Source organism: Dama dama, chromosome 12, assembly GCF_033118175.1.
Source record: "Dama dama isolate Ldn47 chromosome 12, ASM3311817v1, whole genome shotgun sequence".
In the NCBI taxonomy this organism is placed as follows: Eukaryota; Metazoa; Chordata; class Mammalia; order Artiodactyla; family Cervidae; genus Dama; species Dama dama.
Window position 1 is genome coordinate 24,338,880 of NC_083692.1, and position 17,948 is coordinate 24,356,827.

The following is a 17,948-nucleotide window of genomic DNA, read 5'->3' on the forward strand; positions in this document are numbered from 1 at the left end:
ATCGCCTTCTTGTTGTCCCCGCCCTCCCCATACCCCCGCCCTCACCCGTACCGACAGGAAGCGGAAGTGAAGACTGCAGAGCCCGGTTTCCTCTTAGCAACGGGAGAGAGTCACGTGACACACCAGCTGACTCCCGTAGAGAAAGACTCAGTGGCTGGGTTGTTGCAGCCACGGTTGCCCGACCAGGAACCCGAGCCGAAGAGTCATCGTCAGAATGTCGGGCAAAGACCGAATTGAAATCTTTCCCTCGCGAATGTAAGTAAAAGAATGGAACGAACAGGTGTTCAGGAACACCTGCCTGAGCCGCTGGCCCTTCATTACCCTGGACCAGCGGCGGGGCTTCTTGTATGTTGGGCCGATCCTGAGTTCTCAGGTCTCTTCCTGAGTCCAGGGCAAGGCTCCCTGACGAGCCTCTTTGCTCTGAGTTGAACCAGACTGGACAGAGTTCAGCCCGAGCTGCTGACTTTTGTGGAGGTCTGCTGACTTCAGTTATTAATCGAGCCATTCATTCCACATTCCCTATTGATCCGGGCAGTGGATTTATAAAAAACTGTGAATTGTCGCTACTGCTGCCAGAATAGAGCTCACAGTTCAGTGAAGATATAGACCAGGCAATGAAGTTTGATAAATGCTTTGAGACGGGAAGTTGACTGCGATGTGAAGCAGGCCAAATCGGGCGGTTGAATCTCCCTAACGTGGGCGTCAGGTTCATCTTGGCAAGATCCTGTGAAATGTCACATGCGGTGGGAAGCTATCCCTGAATTTCTGAGGCTCTTATTTTGTTCCATCACCATTCAGTATTCATTATGTTAATATCATCCATCACATTGTAAAGTGGATATAAGCTTATGTACATTTACCACTGAACTGGGAAATCTCTCCAGGATGAGAGATGTCTTGATTGTTAATCGTCCACAAAAAATGTTGCTTGAATGAACCCGTGCCCGTGGAATCTGTTCAGTTGTGGTCTTCTTTCTCTGTTGGTCTAAATTCTTCGGCAGGAAAAATTTTGACGTTTTCTCAAATGTGCCTAACAACGTGTGGAAATTAAAGATTGCTCTTATTTGCCCTCTCGTTCTTTTACTCTTTTTTCACTGAGGAGCAGAAAATCAGTTTTGGCTTTGACAGTTAGATCTTTTGATTTTGGCCCTATCTCTTTGGGTATGCTGTGTTGTTTTTCTTCTTCGTGACTTTTCTCAGAGAATCTGAGGAGGATTAAAATAAGAGTTTATTTAAACCCCAGACCTAGATTTCTGCCTCTTCGTGGGTGGCTACAGCTTTTAATGAAACGAAGGGGGTTTTGTTTGGTTTTTACCTTATCTATTGACTTTATAATAGCTGTTTGCCCTAGGTGGGAGGCAAGTCAGTTGTGGAGAAAGGCAGTGCCTTCTGAAATAGATAAAGATCAGGAATACCTTGGGATTGTGAGGACTGTAGAACTCCCAGCACTTAATGACTCTGACTCCATCCAAATCCCTGCACTGAGAGACCACCAGACTCTAGCTTGGCTTCTAGTAGCCTAAGATTGTGTTCCTAAGATGACTCCAGCACCGGGTAAAATGCTGGCCTAAGAAAGTTCATCTAGCCAAATATGCACCACCTTAGGCTGTGCCTCTGACCTCCCTTCCTTAACTGCATGCTAGCAGACACAGCTGGCCTGATGGCATTTCCATTGCCCAACCTTTTGGAATTTTTCTCTTCTCCAAATCATGTCCACTCACTCCTTTTAAAATGCCTAATCACCTGTGCACCATCAGAAAGGAGCTCAGCTCTTTCCCCTGCTGTCAGCAGTTACTGAATAATGTCTCTTTTCACCGTTTAATTAATGTCTGGCTGCGTTTATCTTTCGTAGTAGTCAGAACGTTAACATTTTGTTGTTGTTGATGTTTTTACTTTAAGACTAGGAGGTGAGAATACGCTTATTTGGGCTTAGACATGAATGATAGGTTTGGGGAGGTGAAAATTTGCTGTTTGAGAATGTTCAGCTTGCTGATTAAGAGGAAAATCAGGTGCAGGAAGTAACTGCTTCTCTAAATATTTTCCCCAAGGCCTATCAGCAGGTACTTGTGTCATGTAGTCAGATGTCTTTGATTCAGCTGGTAGCAAAGTCATCGTCCTAGCTGAAGGTCAAGCATTTTTTGTAGGGCCAAGCAGCTTTGTAACTTATAAAAGAAGTTTTTTAAGAGCTAGGCTAGAAAATACACTAATGATTTGTTTCAGACGCTTTCACCTTACTGTGTTATGATGTAAGATGGCGCTGTCACCTACTTAGGCACCAGAGAGCAAAAACAAGTTTAGAGTGGAAGCAAAAGAGACATGAAGGATTCGGAGTCTGCAGAAACCAGTCACATCAAGGTTCTACTACATACTAACTGTAGGCCCTCGGGCAAGTCACTCTTTGGTTTTCAAGAATTAAAATTTGTCTATTTCACCAGAAAAGAAATTAAATATAGGAGATTAAAATTAAGATGAATTCACAAACAGTTCGCCTTTTTACTGTATACTTGCTGCAATCTGCAATACTAGGATTTGACTTAAATTTGGTTCAACGCTTTGAACCCAAACTCTGGTGGTTAGTGTCAACAGCACTGTATGTTAAATATATACAATGGGGTGCATAACTCCTACTCAGGTTGGAAACTGAACCAGCTTCACTTGGGTAGACCTCCAGTGAGGCTTGTCAGTGCAATTTCAGCCACTAATAGCTAGTTTTTCAAAGATAGAACTGTTCGCCTGAGGTGATTTATAATCTGTAGGTGAAGCAGTGCGGCACAGGTTGGGGTACAGAGGACTTAGGTTTAAGCCTTAGTTTGAGCCTTGGTTAAACCACTGGAGTCAGAAATCTGGATCAAGTTCCTGCTCTGCCTTTTCTTCACTGAGTGACTGTGGGAAAGTTGTTTTCCTTTTCTGAGCTTCATTTTCCTGTCCTGCAAGATAATGTCTAAAGCCCTTTCCAGCTGCAGAATAGTCTTAGTAACCTTTGGCCTGTGGTAGAAGATTCATAATCTAAAAATGTACCCAAAAGTTTAGTAAAAACTATTTTGCAGTTGATTATAACACCAGTCATATGAAACTACATCCCCTTAAATTATTCTAAGTATGTCATGCAATCTGTTATTGAATCTGACTACCCACTTTTTCTTCCTTATTATTAAATTTTATCTGGCATATGGTAGCAAGAACAGAAATGTTGGTTTTTGCTGTTGCTTTCTTGCCTTCGGTTTGGGGGTTTCTGATAGGAAAAGATTGGAATGAGGTAGGGAGACTTCAGTGACTTGTCACTTCTCAGGAGTGTCATTTGTGTCATTTGTTACCTAGAGTCATTTACAATTTAATAAAGTGGTAGTAGAGTCTTCATTGGTGATATCAACACACTTCAGTGCCACACTTTTAATGGAAAAAGTGAGAAATGATTATGGTATAAAATGGAGAAGGTAAAACAGTGTAGTAGTAAAGAGTAAATCCATTTTTTTCCATTTAAAAAGTAAATGCTTTATTTTTCAAAGGAAACTGTTACCAGTTTCTGTGAACTTTTCTAGAACTATTCTCTGTATCTGTATAAACCCATGTATCCCTTACTTTGTGTAACTAAGATAGTGTAATATCGGGAATACATGCGGATCTGCCTTACTGTGGTTTTTTTTTGTTTTTTGTTTTTTGTTTTTACTGGCTGCATATCATTCTGTTGCATGATGAACCATGATTTGTGGGACATTTGTTTCCACCCTTTTGCTACTACAAATAAGGCTGGAGTACTCATCCTTAACCTGTACATGCTTTTGTGTACCTGTGGGAGTCAGTCAGTGGCATAAGACCCTTAAAGTGCAATTGTTGGTCCTGAAGGTAAGTGCATTTCAAATTTTGCTATCTGTTAATGGACAGAATTTTTAAGTCCTTAATGGAAACACATATATTGTTTTAACTCACAAATCAAGTAAGTAAACAGTGTTGACATCATAAAATAGGGCTCTTTATATGTTTATTCTGATTTAATAAATATTAATTTATTAAATACTTATTAGAGGATTGTTACTGTTTTATATAAAAAAGACTTCTCACTTTTGGAACACTGAGGGTGGAGATCTACAATATTGAGAAACCAGTTAAGCCTGTTAGCCACAAATGCTGTATATTCTTGTGCCTGTGACATCAACAGATAAAGCAGGGTTTTAACACCATATTAGGGAAGTATTTTTATCTTAAATTTCTTTAACTTTGTTTACATAGGGCACAGACCATCATGAAGGCTCGGTTAAAAGGAGCACAGACAGGTCGAAACCTCCTGAAGAAAAAATCTGATGCCTTAACTCTTCGATTTCGACAGATCCTTAAGAAGATAATAGAGGTAGAATGAAGTTTGCTTCGAACTGTGTTTTAGAAGTATCTATGGAAAATCCAGCATGGCTGTTAATATTTTTCTTTCAAAAGTAAAAATGCCATTATAAATGCAACAAGTTTCAGAAAGGTCATGAAATCAAATTCAGCCTCTTTACTCTTGCACCCAAGTCCCTATTCATCTTTTCTGGCCCTTGCCTGCCCCTCTGGTCTCATTTGGAGCTTTCTTCTAACATCCTCCGCTCAGACCTTTGCATTAGTTCTTTCTTCTGCCTGAAGTGCTCTTTCCCTTGTTTTCTTATAATTGCTCCTCTGGCCTGTCTGGTAACTTTCTAACCCTCTGCCCCAGTTTGTCTTCTTTTTCAAAAAAATTATTGGGTATTCTCAAACATGACATCTTCCAGATTTATTTTAGAATCACTGTGCCATTAGGATTTTGACAGCAGTATAGTGAATCTAAAAGAGTAATTTGAACAAATTGCCATGGACCCATTCAGGAATAAGGTAGGCCTTTCAGTACAGGTTTAGTTTTCAATTTTTTAGTGTCTTTATTGTAATATTTTAATTATAAAACTTATGATTTTGCCATCTTGTTAGTATCCATAATCAAACCTTTCAAGCAAAATTAGATGTATTTATGTCATTGTTACCAGATCAGTATTTACATGCACACCTAGTGTGAAACACTGATGGTTGTTAAAGGGACATGATTATGATACCACCTTTCCCTGTATAAAAACTTGGCTTGAATCAGCTGCTGGTTTATGCTTTTCCAGACTAAAATGTTGATGGGTGCAGTGATGAGAGAAGCTGCCTTTTCACTTGCCGAGGCCAAGTTCACAGCCGGGGACTTCAGGTAAAGTGGGATATTTTGAAAAACAAAGTGCCTTCATGGTCAAAATTTCATTTAAAGCCACTTTTAATTAATATATATATAAAAGCATTAAAGACAAATGATAGAATACTTCCATCACCTTAATGCACATTATCTGTTACATAATTCTTCAGGCACAGGATACTTAATATTTTATTGTTGTTGTTGTTATTCAGTCTCTTAAGTCATGTCCGACTCTGTGACCCTATGAACTGCAGCACACCAAGCTTCTCTGTCAATCACTGTCTCCCTGAGTTTTCTCAAATTCATGTCCATTGAGTCAGAGATGCCATCCAGCCATCTCATCCTCTGTTACCCCCTTCTCCTCTATTTTTATAGCCTCTCTCTTTTTTTTTTTTTTTTTTAACTAAATAAGGGCTTCCCCAATGGCTCAGCAGGTAAAACATTTGCCTGCAAGGCAGGAGACACAGGAGACATGGGTTCGATCTGTCGGTCAAGAAGATCCCTTGGGAGGAGGAAATGGCAACCCATTCCAGTGTTCTTGCCTAAAAAATTCCCATGGACAGAGGACCATGGAGGGCCACAGTCCACAGGGTCTCGAAGAGTCAGACATGACAGAGCAGCTAAGTGCCTGTGCGCGCACACACAGTATTGTGTCATAAACATTTCCCCATTTTCACACAGCTGCATAATCTTTCTCTAGATGTATGATAATTTGTTAATGTTCTCCTATAATGATGGGCCTTTGGGGTGATTTTCAGAATATTAGAAAAGGTGCCATGAACATCTTTATATACTTCTATTGAATCATTTCCTTAGGAAAATTTTTAAGAATGGAATTGGTTGTTTAAAGAGCATGGACTTTATGGCATTTGTCAATATATGCCTTACAAAGTGTATAAAATGCCTTAGTTACTGCTTTACATATATTTAGATAACGTCACTTGATTCTCCCCATAAGCCTGTGAGGTAGACCAGGTGAGCATTGTAATTCTTAGTTTAAGTTCAGTCCTTTCCTGAAGTTAAATTACTGTTCAGGGGCAGAAGTGGAAGATGTTTTCAGGGTTTTTGATTTTACCAGTAACACAATGCCTCCATTCTTAGTTTGTATTATCGAGCAACATTACCTATGGACAGTCTTACAGCTTGAGGGGCGTGAGTCCTTTTGAAGTAGTAGACTTTACTTTTCACCAGTATTAGTAGGATAACGACTTGCATTGACTTTTTCATGAGAGAGAGGGAATAAATAGTGTGTAAGTGGTATATGAAAGTGTTTCAGGGTGGTTATGGGGAAGACACTTTATTTTGTAATAGTAACAAATGGGGAGTCAGGTGCAGCCAGATGGAAGTTCCAGGGCAAAGGAACTCAACTGCTGCTCAGCCAAACCTGGGAGGTCTGATAGCAAACCCAAAAGGAAGGAAGGTCTCCTAATTACATCAGTGGAATGAAAATCCCTAAAGTCACATCCACACACCACATATCTGATTGAAAAAGGAAGCAGTCCCTATACATTGAAACCATTCTTTGTATTCTTACGGTTAATGTTTGAGTATTGTTCATATTTTGCTCTCTGAGGCCCTCCTTTGATAGTAGTGATTGTTTCCTTTTCTGAAAAAAGACAATCTTCAAAATGTCATTGTGAAATCTTGCTTATGTTGAAATACCTGATAGGTCCCTGCTGGTATACTTCTCAGTCTAAAGACGCAACTAAATCAAGGCCTTTTCTTTTGCTGCAGCACCACAGTTATCCAAAATGTAAATAAGGCCCAAGTGAAGATTAGAGCAAAGAAAGATAATGTAGCAGGTAACTTTTCAACCCTTTAAATCTTTGGCAGAGAAAAGGTAACATTTTAAAATCAACCCATTTATACAGCAAGATCTTAATGGCCCAGTTAATCTTTTCTTCTTTGACAAAGTTGATTGGCTTTACATGTTGAAACTGTTGTTAACTGGTGGTTGCCTGGGGATAGGGGTGGGGGAAATGGGGAGCTGGTCATTCAGTGGATATAAAGTAACAGTTATTAAACATAAATATACTCTAGAGATCTGTACAGTCTGTAGTTATAGTTAATATGGTGTTCTACACTTAGAAATTTAAAGTAGAAACTTAAAGTAAATTTCATATTGAGTATTCTTAACACACACTTAGGAAAAGGGACATGTCTTTTGGGAAGTGATGGATATGTTTATCACCTTGATTGTGATGATGGTATTCATGGGTGTATGCATATGTTGTACTCATCAGAATGTACACATTAAATATGTGCAGCTTTTTACATATTAAGTATACTTCAAAGCTGAAAGAAAATAAAACAAACAGACATTGTAACAACCAGATCCCTTACTAAGGACAACTTGACTTTGGAATAGGAATGAACACTTAAGAAGGCAGGTTCCTAAATTCATTCCTTGAAACAAGTTATGATTCCAGGCAATCTCTTGACTTTTGAATATTTGCTGAAAAAGAAACAGGAAACCATGGTTAAGAAGCCATACTTCAAGGACATGTTTTTGTGACTCCATATATGTTTCTGTTTAACAGGTGTTACATTGCCAGTATTTGAACATTATCATGAAGGAACTGACAGTAAGTATGAAACTTCTTAAGTGTGTCTCTCGGTTCTTCTAGTTTCTCTTTAAATGAACCTTATTCTGAACAATGATGATAGATTAGACCTTATTAGAGTTCAGTAGTTCCAGTGTTGGTAAGCCTTATCAGATACAGTTGGGACAATAGTTGATCAGTTAATCAAAAAAGTGTTATTGTGTGGAGTTATAAAACATTGTACATTGCTTAAAATACTTTATTTCTACCTAGAAATTTAGTCATTTCCAAATTTTAGAAATAAGAGGCCTTGACTTTTCTTTGATAACTGTTTCCACTTTTCCTACTTTGACAGCATGTTTTAGATGGTAATACATCTTTGTTGAGCCTTTCCAAAGTAATCGACTCTTTCTCATAGAAATAAAAATATTCTTTCTTTAGCCCTCCTGTTTAATTGGCTCACATAGAACTTTTAGTACAGCTTGAATGAAGCAGCATTCTAGAGTATCACCTGGTAATAGAATGTCACTGTACCGGGGCATCAGGCAGTACAGTCTACAAGTCTACAAGCTGGGCACGTGAAGGTTGGTCAGAAGCTTCCCCTATAGCTAGTATAATGCCCATGTGCAAATAGCAGCATGCACGATGGTTTGGGGGAGTGAAATGGGTACTTGGTGTGTGCATTGAATAGGGTTGCTAAATTTGTTTTTGTGTCTTTGGTATTAATTCTGACTTACCATCTTTTGGGAAGTCTGTGGGGAAGATTACACTCTAAATGCAAATGTTGTCTGACTGGTTCTTTTAGGTTATGAACTGACTGGTTTAGCCAGAGGTGGGGAACAGTTGGCTAAACTGAAGAGGAATTATGCCAAAGCAGTGGAACTACTGGTGGAACTGGCTTCACTGCAGGTAAGTCCTGCGGTTTGATATCTAACCGTCACGTCAGGGAGATTCAGATCCTGAACCAGAGCATATTGCACTTAGTACTTGAAACTGTTGCCATGCCTGTGTGAAACAAGCCAGAGATGCTTTGATTTCTGAAATGGGGGCTTTTGCACCGTTGTCCCTACTTTTTATCACTAACACAATGTTTGTGCAGTGGTATAGCTTCACTCTTGACTAGGTGAGAACAGCAACAGTCAGTATTAGATTTAAATTCATATGTTTATATGATTTATGTATGAAAGCCTCTATTTCCCATTTGTGGCCAGTTAATATGTGTCTAGGTCATTAGTGTGTGATTCTCTTCCTCTTACCGTTTTTATAACTTCAGGTGAGTCTGAAGTGAATGAATTCTAATAGAATGGAAGTCATGTTACCTCTGTGGAAATCTCATAAGACTTTTCTGAGTACGTTGAGAAGTAGTAGTCTTGGTTTCCAAATGCTTTCTACAAGTGCTAAGTGAAGGCAGGTGGCCAGGGCATGGTTAGGAGGAAAATTTTGAGCCTGCATTATTAATTTATCCTCTTATTTTAGACTTCCTTTGTTACTTTGGATGAAGCTATTAAGATAACCAACAGGCGTGTAAATGCTATTGAACATGGTGAGTTTAAGCCGCTCTGAAGCTCGTTGTTTATCCTTTCGTGCCCACCTCCATCCTTGTCTCAGACCTGCTAGGACTCAGGCACTGACCGCCTGCTGATTAAGATGTTGCCCCTGTCCACAGTGAGAAGGGCAGAGAGTCAGTAGTACAGATAAGTGCTCATAAATCATTTGATAGAAGTATGTATATGACTTGTGGGGGAGTTAGAGGAGAGTGGTGAACTTAAAAACTATGGAATGTTCTATTTGTTTCTGGTTATTCATGAATAAAAGGTGAAACTATTTCTCAAGAGCCCTAATGTTTTTGTAAGTTCTTTCCAGTTTGAGTGATAAATCTTTTTGAACACATGAAGTACAGTATGTCCCCTCCATACGAATGAATTCCGTTCCAGGAGCACATTCTGAAGTCCAGTTTGTTCTAAGTCCATCCAACAGAGTTACCCTGGGTCACCAAATTAACACAGTCGGCTATATCATACTATACTGTAATAGCTTTGTAATGCTTTTCACACAAATAATACGTAAAAAACAAACAGAAAAATAAGACATTTTTAATCTTACAGTACAGTACCTTGAAAAATAAAATAGTATAGGGCAACAGCTGGCATCGAGTGAACAGGCAGGAAGAGTTACTAGCTGGAGGAGGGAGGTAGGTGGGAGATGGATCGTCAGCAGAAGCAGGTGGAGGGCAAGCTGCAGTTTCACTCGGGCCTGACGCTGATGGCACGGGTTCCCTGCTGGATTGAATTCTGTCTGCTCTTGAAAACACAATCCAGTGATGTTTGGGGAGTCCTGTACCAGCTACAGCAATCACTGCTTTTACACTGGCTGCCAGAAATCCTGGGCTTGACATGTACTGTGCTGTGTCTCTGCAGTACTGTGCGGTAAAGCACACGTGCGTGCACGTGACAGCGCACGTCAGACACGTGAGCTGACACGTGAGTGGACATGGGCCCGCACGTTTGTGTCCTTGAACGCTCACAGTGTGAAAGTTCTCATGTAGAGGACTTACTGTATTTAACTTTAAATCTTTCTTAGGCCTTATCTCGTATTCTTGATTTCTCAAAATAAGTTTTCCCATTGTATGCCTTTATCCTCCATCTCTCTCATTTCATTATTTTAAAACTATGACCCCTTAATGTTGCCAAAGTACTTTTTCCTTAAAAGGCTCAGTGTTCATTAAAGAAACATTGATTTAATTTTAAGGTAAGAAAGGAGCAAACTTGCAGCAGCAGGGAAATTATTTTGCTTGGGATCTGTTAGTGTTAAAGAGGAAGTTATCAAAAAATAAAAATAAAATAAAGGGGAAGGTATCTCATTTTTTAAAAACTCAAAACACATTTCCTGACTGCTTGCTTGTGCCAGCCTCATGTCTGGAATTGCAAGCAAAACAAAATGGGTAAGTTCCAATTCGCAAGGACCTCACATTTTAGAAGCAGAATAAGCAAATTGTAAAGTTGAACCTATGACTGACACAAAATTCAACTTACTGTACTCCCTCTGTTCAGTGTTCCAGCGTTTAACAGTAGATTGCTGTTATATTTAAAATAACATTTGTGGTTCAGTGTTAAAAAATCCTATAAATTCAGTATATTCAGTGTTGTATATATCCTGGTCCAGTGTTACCTGTGCATAGAAAAGACAGTACAGGGACATATACCAAAATATTTATAATAGTTAACCCAGAGTGGTGGGATTATAATTCATTTTACTTTTCTGTTTTTGTTTTTTGCATTAAATGTACATTTATGGTTAAGTAACTGTTGTACAAATGAGCACTGGCAATTTAAAAAAAGGAGGTGTGAAGTTCTGACTACATATATATTTTTAAACCCTAGTCATCATTCCCCGGATTGAACGTACCCTTGCTTATATCATCACAGAGCTGGATGAGAGAGAGCGAGAGGAGTTCTACAGGTTTGTTGGACGTGGCAGTTATTGGTCATTTTTTGTTTTTTCATATTCCAAAGACTTGATTTGCTGAGAGACTTGTTGGCTTATTTTCTTTAGAATTAGGACAACTTGTGTTTTATTCTGGTAAGAAGCAAGAGATAATATTGTCAAAGGCTGTGGAAACAAATCTGTGCCAAGTTTTGCACAACTAAAATGTGGTCTCTGAAAACATAGGTCCTTCAGAGAAACTAGCAATAGTGTTGATAATTCCTTCAAATGAAAGTGATTATGTGGGTGTCTCATAAGGGGAGGCTTCCCTGGTGGCTCAGTGGTAAAGAATCTGCCTGCAGTGCAGGAGACTCGGGTTTGATCCCTGAGTTGGAAAGATCCCCTCGAGGAGGGTGTGGCAACCCACTCCAGTATTGCTGGGAAAATCCCATAGACAAGGAGCCTGGCGGGCTGCAGGCTAACATTTAAAGCTGTTGCTGTTCAGCTGCTCAGTCGTGTCCAACTCTTTGCAACCCCGTGGACTGCAGCACGCCAGGCTTCCCTGTCCTTCACCATCTCCCGGAGCTTGCTCAAATACATGTCCATTGAGTCACTGATGCCATCCAACCATCTCGTCCTCAGTTGTCCCCCTCTCCTTCTACCTTCAATATTTCCAAGCATCAGGGTCTTTCCAAATGAGTCAGCTCTTCACATCAGGTGGCCAAAGTATTGGAGTTTCAGCTTCAGTATCAGTTCTTCCAGTGAATATATTCAGGACTGATTTCCTTTAGGATTGACTGGTTTCATTTCCTTGTAGTCCAAGGGACTGTCAAGAAAAGTCTTTTCCAACACCACAGTTCAAAAGCATCAGTTCTTCGGCACTCGGCCTTCTTTGTGGCCCAGCTCTCACATCCGTACATGACTGTAGGAAAAACCATAGCTTTGACTAGATGGATCTTTGTTGGCAAAGTAATGTCTGCTTTTTAATACTGTTGTCTAGGTTTGTCACAGCTTTTCTTCCAAGGAGCAAGTGTCTTTTAATTTCATGGCTGCAGTCACCATCTGCAGTGATATTGGAGCCCAGGAAAATAAAGTCTCTCACTGTTCCCATTGTTTCCCCATCTATTTGCCATGAAGTGATGGGATTGGGGGTGCCATGATTTTTGTTTTTTGAATGTTGATTTTTTTAAGCCAGCTTCTTAAATCTCCTCTTTCACTTTCATCAAGAGGCTCTTTAGTTTCTCTTCGCTTTCTGCCATAAGGCTGGTTTCATCTGCATATCTGAGGTTATTGATATTTCTCCTGGCAATCTTGATTCCAGCTTGTGCTTCATCCAGCCTGGCATTCTGCATGATGTACTCTGCATATGAGTTAAATAAGCAGGGTGACAATACATAGCCTTGACGTACTCCTTTCCCAATTTGGAACCAGTCTGTTCCATGTCCCGTTCTAATTGTTGCTTCTTGACCTGCATACAGATTTCTCAGGAGGCAGGTCAGGTGATCTGGTATTCCCATTTCTTTAAGAATTTTCCACAGTTTGTTGTGATTTGCACAGTCAAAGGCTTTACTGTAGTCAGTGAAGCAGAAGTAGATGTCTCAAGCAAGAGATGAATTCTCTTGCTTTTTCTGTGATCCAGTGTATCTTCACAATTTGATCTCTGATTCTTCTGCCTTTTCTAAATCTAGATTGAACATCTGGAAGTTCTTGGTTCATGTACTTTTGAAGCCTAGCTTGGAGAATTTTGAGCATTACTTTGCTAGTGTGTGATATGAGTGAAATTGTGCGGTAGTTTGAACATTCTTTGGTATTGCCTTTCTTTGGGATTGGGATGAAAACTGACCTTTTCCAGTCCTGTGGCCACTGGTGACTTTTCCAAATTTGCTGGCATATTGAGTGCAGCACTTTCACAGCATCATCGTTTAGGGTTTGAAATAGCTCAGCGGGAACCCCATCACCTCCACTAGCATTGTTTGTAGTGATGCTTCCTAAGGCCCACTTGACTTCACATTCCAGGATGTCTGGCTCTAGGTGAGTGATCACACACCATCATGGTTATCTGGGTCATTAAGATCTTTTTTGTATAGTTCTTCTCTGTATTCTTGCCATCTGTTCTTAGTATCTTCTGCTTCTGTTAGGTCCATACGGTTTCTGTCCTTTATTGTGCCCATCTTGGCATGAAATGTTCTTTGGCATCACTGATTTTCTTGAAGAGATCTCTAGTCTTTCCCGTTCTATTGGTTTCCTCTATATTTTTGCATTGATCACTTAGGAAGGCTTTCTTATCGCTCCTTGCTATTCTTTGGAACTCTGCATTCAGCTGGGTATATCTTTCCTTTTCTCCTTGCCCTCACTTCTTTTCTCAGCTACTCATAAGGCCTCTTCAGACAACCATTTTGCCTTTTTTGCATTTCTTTTTCTGCAGATGGTTTTGGTCACTGCCTCCTGTACAGTGTCACGAACCTCTGTCCATAGTTCTTCAGGCACTCTGTCTATCAGATCTAATCCCTTGAATCTGTTTGTTACTTCCACTATAATCATAAGGGATTTGATTTAGGTCAAACCTGAATGGCCTAGTGGTTTTCCCTACTGTGTTCAATTTAAGTCTGAATTTTGCAATAAGGATGGAGTTCATGATCTGAGTCACAGTCGGCTTCCGGTCTTATTTTTGCTGCCTGTATAGAGCTTCTCCATCTTCAACTGCAAAGAATATAATCAGTCTGACTTTGGTATTGACCATCTGGTGATGTCCATGTGTAGAGTCTTCCTTGTGTTGTTGGAAGAGGGTGTTTGCTATGACCAGTGCATTCTCTTGGCAAAATTTAATTAGCCTTTGCCTTGCTTCTTGTACTCCAAGACCAAACTGGCCTGTTTCTCCAGGTATCTCTTGACTTCCTACTTTTGCATTCTAGTACCCTGTGATGAAGAGGACATCTTTTTTGGTGTTAGTTCTAGAAGGTCTTGTAGGTCTTCATAGACCTGGTCATCTTCAGCTTCTTCATCACTAGTGGTTGGGGCATAGACTTGGATTACTGTGATACGGAATGGTTTTCCTTGGAAACGAACAGAGATCATTCTGTCATTTTTGAGATTGCACCCAAGTACTGCATTTCAGACTTTTTAGTTGACTGTGAGGGCAACCCCATTTCTTCTAAGGGATTCTTGCCCACAATAGTAGATATAATGGTCATCTGAATTAAATTTGCCCATCCTGGTCCATTTTAGTTTACTGATTCTCTTGCTATCTATTTGACCACTTCCAGTTTACCCTGATTCATGGAACAACACATACAACATAGGTGGTATGCTGGGGTCAGTGTGCCAGGTTCAGAGAAGTGCGAGATAAGTGAACGCAAGCTATGACTGTCTTGGACCTTGAGTAGCATTTGATGATGATTTATAATCATTATCAAAATTTAGTTCTTCAGTTCGTGTACAGAGTTGTGGTAATCCAAATTGAATGATCCAGAATTTTAATGTCTGAATACTCAGTATCATCACATGAGTATCAAAGTTTATTCACCCTGAGATAGGAGCTTTTGCAATCAGTTATTAGCTTAAAATGTGTTAAAGTGTTAGTTGCTCAATCATATCCAACTCCTTGTGACCCCATGGACTCTAGCCCACCAGGCTTCTTGACCCAGGAATTGAACCCAGGCCAACTGCACTGCAGGCAGATTCTTAACCATCTGAGCCACGAGTGTGTTCAACATCAAGTCTTTAAAAAAAAAAAAAAAAAAAAAAGGTGGTCATAAATATATTAGTGAAATTGAAATTAATAAAGGCAGAATTTTGTTTGACTTTGTAGAGGTGTTTATTATCTTTGTTACAAAACTAGAAGAAATCAGTTCCACTTAGTACCAAAACATTGTTCAGAAAATTCCCTCCTTTATCTTACAGGTTAAAGAAAATACAGGAGAAGAAAAAGGTTCTCAAGGAAAAGTCTGAACAGGACTTGGAGCAACGGAGGGCAGCTGGAGAGGTGATGGAGCCTGCTAATCTCCTGGCTGAGGAGAAGGATGAAGATCTTCTGTTTGAATAAGCTTTCCTGCTCTGGTTCTTTCAGAAGGCCTAACATGTCACCATTTTAATTCATGGTGTATAGGTTTGTTATGTGTGGCTATTTATTTTTTGGCTTAAGAATTTCACCAGTGGTAAAATTTCCCTGGATGTCTGTTTATGGGATCTACCTTTGCAGAATCATAATTAAGCAACAATTAATCACCAATGAAATTTGTAGAACCTGTCCCGAAACCTATAGAATTTATGCTGCAGAAGTGTCACCCTACTTTAATTATACATCTGTTACAATTCATCTGCTTACCGAACATAAGAAAATCCCTTTAGGAAGCAGCAGTGCTCTCAGGCCAACACACATTCGTAGGCCAGCTACTCTGGAGCACCCTTTGTTCCTACCTGCCTACACACCTTGGCATCATTGTCTGAGATTGCTACAGCCATTCTTGTGTTAGTTACTATGGGACCTCTCTCCTTAAGCTTTAGGAAAACCTTCACTTATTTTTCCTTGAATAACAGGTCTCTGGTCTGTCATGGGAACAGTTCTGCCAATTCAAATGTGACTATGGTATAAACAGTAAAATGATTTAAAAATGAGTTGTTCCTTTTTTAATGAATTTACTGTTAAGACTCAGTTGTGTTCTTATGCTCAGATTGGCACATGGGATTGGCATTCAAAAAGAGCTTCCCCCACAGACGTGTATGAAGTGGGAGTCTGCCTTCCTCCATCCTTCAAATTTCAGTGTTTTACTTATAAGCTTACTGAGATGATTGTTGAATTTGGGGGTACTGATAAATACATGATTGCCAGAGAGTTAAGAGCTTATTGATATTGCTATTGCTAATCTAAGAAAAAAATACAAATTCCCATTTGCGAGTAATATGGCTGTATCAGGTGACAGAGGTTTTTAGTAGCTTGATTTGGTGTGTGTGAGTCATCCATGATTATTCAGGCTTTCCTGCAGTCAGTTCCAGGGGTTCTTTGACATTGGCCATGGAGCAGTTTTTGGTTAATGAAACTACAACACTAGCCTTAATAGTACTGTGTTTAAATCAACTGGTATCACAGCTTAGGCTTTTAAAAGCATGTGTTAGTTGCTCAGTCATGTCCGACTTTGCGACCCCATGGACCAGGCTCCTCTGTCCGTGGAATTCTCCAGGATTTCTACTGGAGTAAGTAGCCATTCCCTTCTCCAGGGCACCTTCCCAACCCAGGGGTTGAATCCAGGTCTCCTGCACTGCAGGTGGACTCTACCATGAAGCCCCTGTTGGTTTTTAAATTAACCAAGTAATTTTGTGAACATTTAACACCTGCTACAAAGTAACTTAGTTGTGCCAGTTAGAACCTTGTTTATATCATTTCATCACAACCACCATAAGAGGTACCTATTATTTTAATCCCATGTTTCACAGAAAATTTTGAGGCGTAAGAAGCTTGAGTGGTCCTAGATTAAAAAGCTAGAAAGTGGTGAGTCCCATTTAAATCCAGGTAATTTAAGTTCAGAATTTTTACATTCTTTTTTGCCTCTCCTACATTTAAAATTTGGAGTAAAGGTAACACATAAGGCCTGTCCTGGAAGAGCTGATTTTTAGGAAATCCTGTTGCTACCTACAAAATAAAATCTCAGACTCAATGTAAATTCAATGATTGGAAAACTATCAATCAAGTATGTAAGTCTTGAAAATAGGTTTAGCGACGAACTGCCTAAGACGTGATCTTCCTAATGCCCTAGTGCGCGCAACTTAAGTTGCTTCAGTCGTGTCCGACTCTGCGACCCTATGACCTGCAACTTACCAGGCTACTCTGTCCATGGGATTCTCCAGGCAAGAATACTGGAGTGCGCTGCCAACCCTCCTCCAGGGGATTTTCCCAAGCCAGGGCTCAAACCCGAGCTTCTTAAGTCTCCAGCAGTGGTAGACAGGTTCTGCATCACTAGCATCACTTGCGAAGCCCCTAGTGAAGTGTAAGTACCAATCATTTCCATTTTGCAGGTGGAATGCACGGCAAATGTATCTTGACTTTAAGAGCCTTGAATCTTAAGTGGTATGTATACTCTGTGGGAGGCAAAAACTAGTGGAAAAGTTGATGCAAAGAGCCAATTTTAGTGGTTTCATTTAGGTGAATTTATATTAACTTAAAAGCACTGAGCTAGAGAAGTAACCTTGGTTTTTCCTGTGGCTTCATCAACCTTTGTTACTTATTGGCCTTGGCTAACCTCCCTTACAGAAGTACAGATGATTTTATGGTTTAGTGTATTTTTTAAGAATATTTTTTCTATGTGGACCATTTTTCTTAAATCTTTTACTGAATTTGTTGCAGTATCGCTTCTGTTCCATGTTTTGGTTTTTTGGCCAACAGGCATGTGGGATGTTAGCTCCTGACCAGGGATTGAACCTACACACTGCCTGCACTGAAAGGTGAAGTCTTTACTGCTGGACCACCAGGGAAGCCCCACTTCAGCATCCTGACAGTAGTGGACAGATGATTTGTTTTGCAGGGTTGAGTGATCTGAGATGTAGGGAACGGGAGGCAGGTGATCAGGACTAGAAATGGAAAGGGGCTGGGGTAGCAAGGTGTGTGTGTGTGTGACACTTTTGGTATATGACGGGCCTCCTTTGGGAGATACAGAGTAGGTATAAGAAGGGAGGAAGGATAAAGATTTGAGAAATGTGTATTTGTCAATAACTCATCCTACCCTCAGTGTTCTCAAATCCATGGTTCCATGTAGTGGAATTTGCCTGAGTCTTACATATCTTCTTCCCTATAAAACTTTTAGAGCTTACAGCTTTAA

The 17,948-nt window shown here is 40.0% G+C and overlaps 1 protein-coding gene across 1 annotated transcript; it reads left to right on the plus strand.

Moving 5' to 3' along the window:
• Nucleotides 1–97: 97 nt before the first annotated feature.
• Nucleotides 98–15,753, plus strand: ATP6V1D (ATPase H+ transporting V1 subunit D). Its single transcript, XM_061156849.1, has 9 exons — nt 98–255; nt 4,228–4,345; nt 5,112–5,191; nt 6,908–6,975; nt 7,714–7,758; nt 8,522–8,625; nt 9,193–9,259; nt 11,097–11,175; nt 15,040–15,753. The coding sequence occupies exons 1-9, from the start codon at nt 215–217 to the stop codon at nt 15,179–15,181; spliced, it is 744 nt and encodes a 247-aa protein (XP_061012832.1). The 5' UTR covers nt 98–214; the 3' UTR covers nt 15,182–15,753.
• Nucleotides 15,754–17,948: the final 2,195 nt, after the last annotated feature.

What these genes read in the sequence shown, in the direction of transcription:
- ATP6V1D (XM_061156849.1), top strand. Translation starts at nt 215, where the DNA reads ATGTCGGGCAAAGACCGAATTGAAATCTTTCCCTCGCGAAT. An exon ending in TCCTTAAGAAGATAATAGAG is followed by an intron (nt 4,346 to 5,111) that starts GTAGAATGAAGT and finishes ATGCTTTTCCAG; the next exon opens with ACTAAAATGTTGATGGGTGC. An exon ending in TGTAAATGCTATTGAACATG is followed by an intron (nt 9,260 to 11,096) that starts GTGAGTTTAAGC and finishes TTTAAACCCTAG; the next exon opens with TCATCATTCCCCGGATTGAA.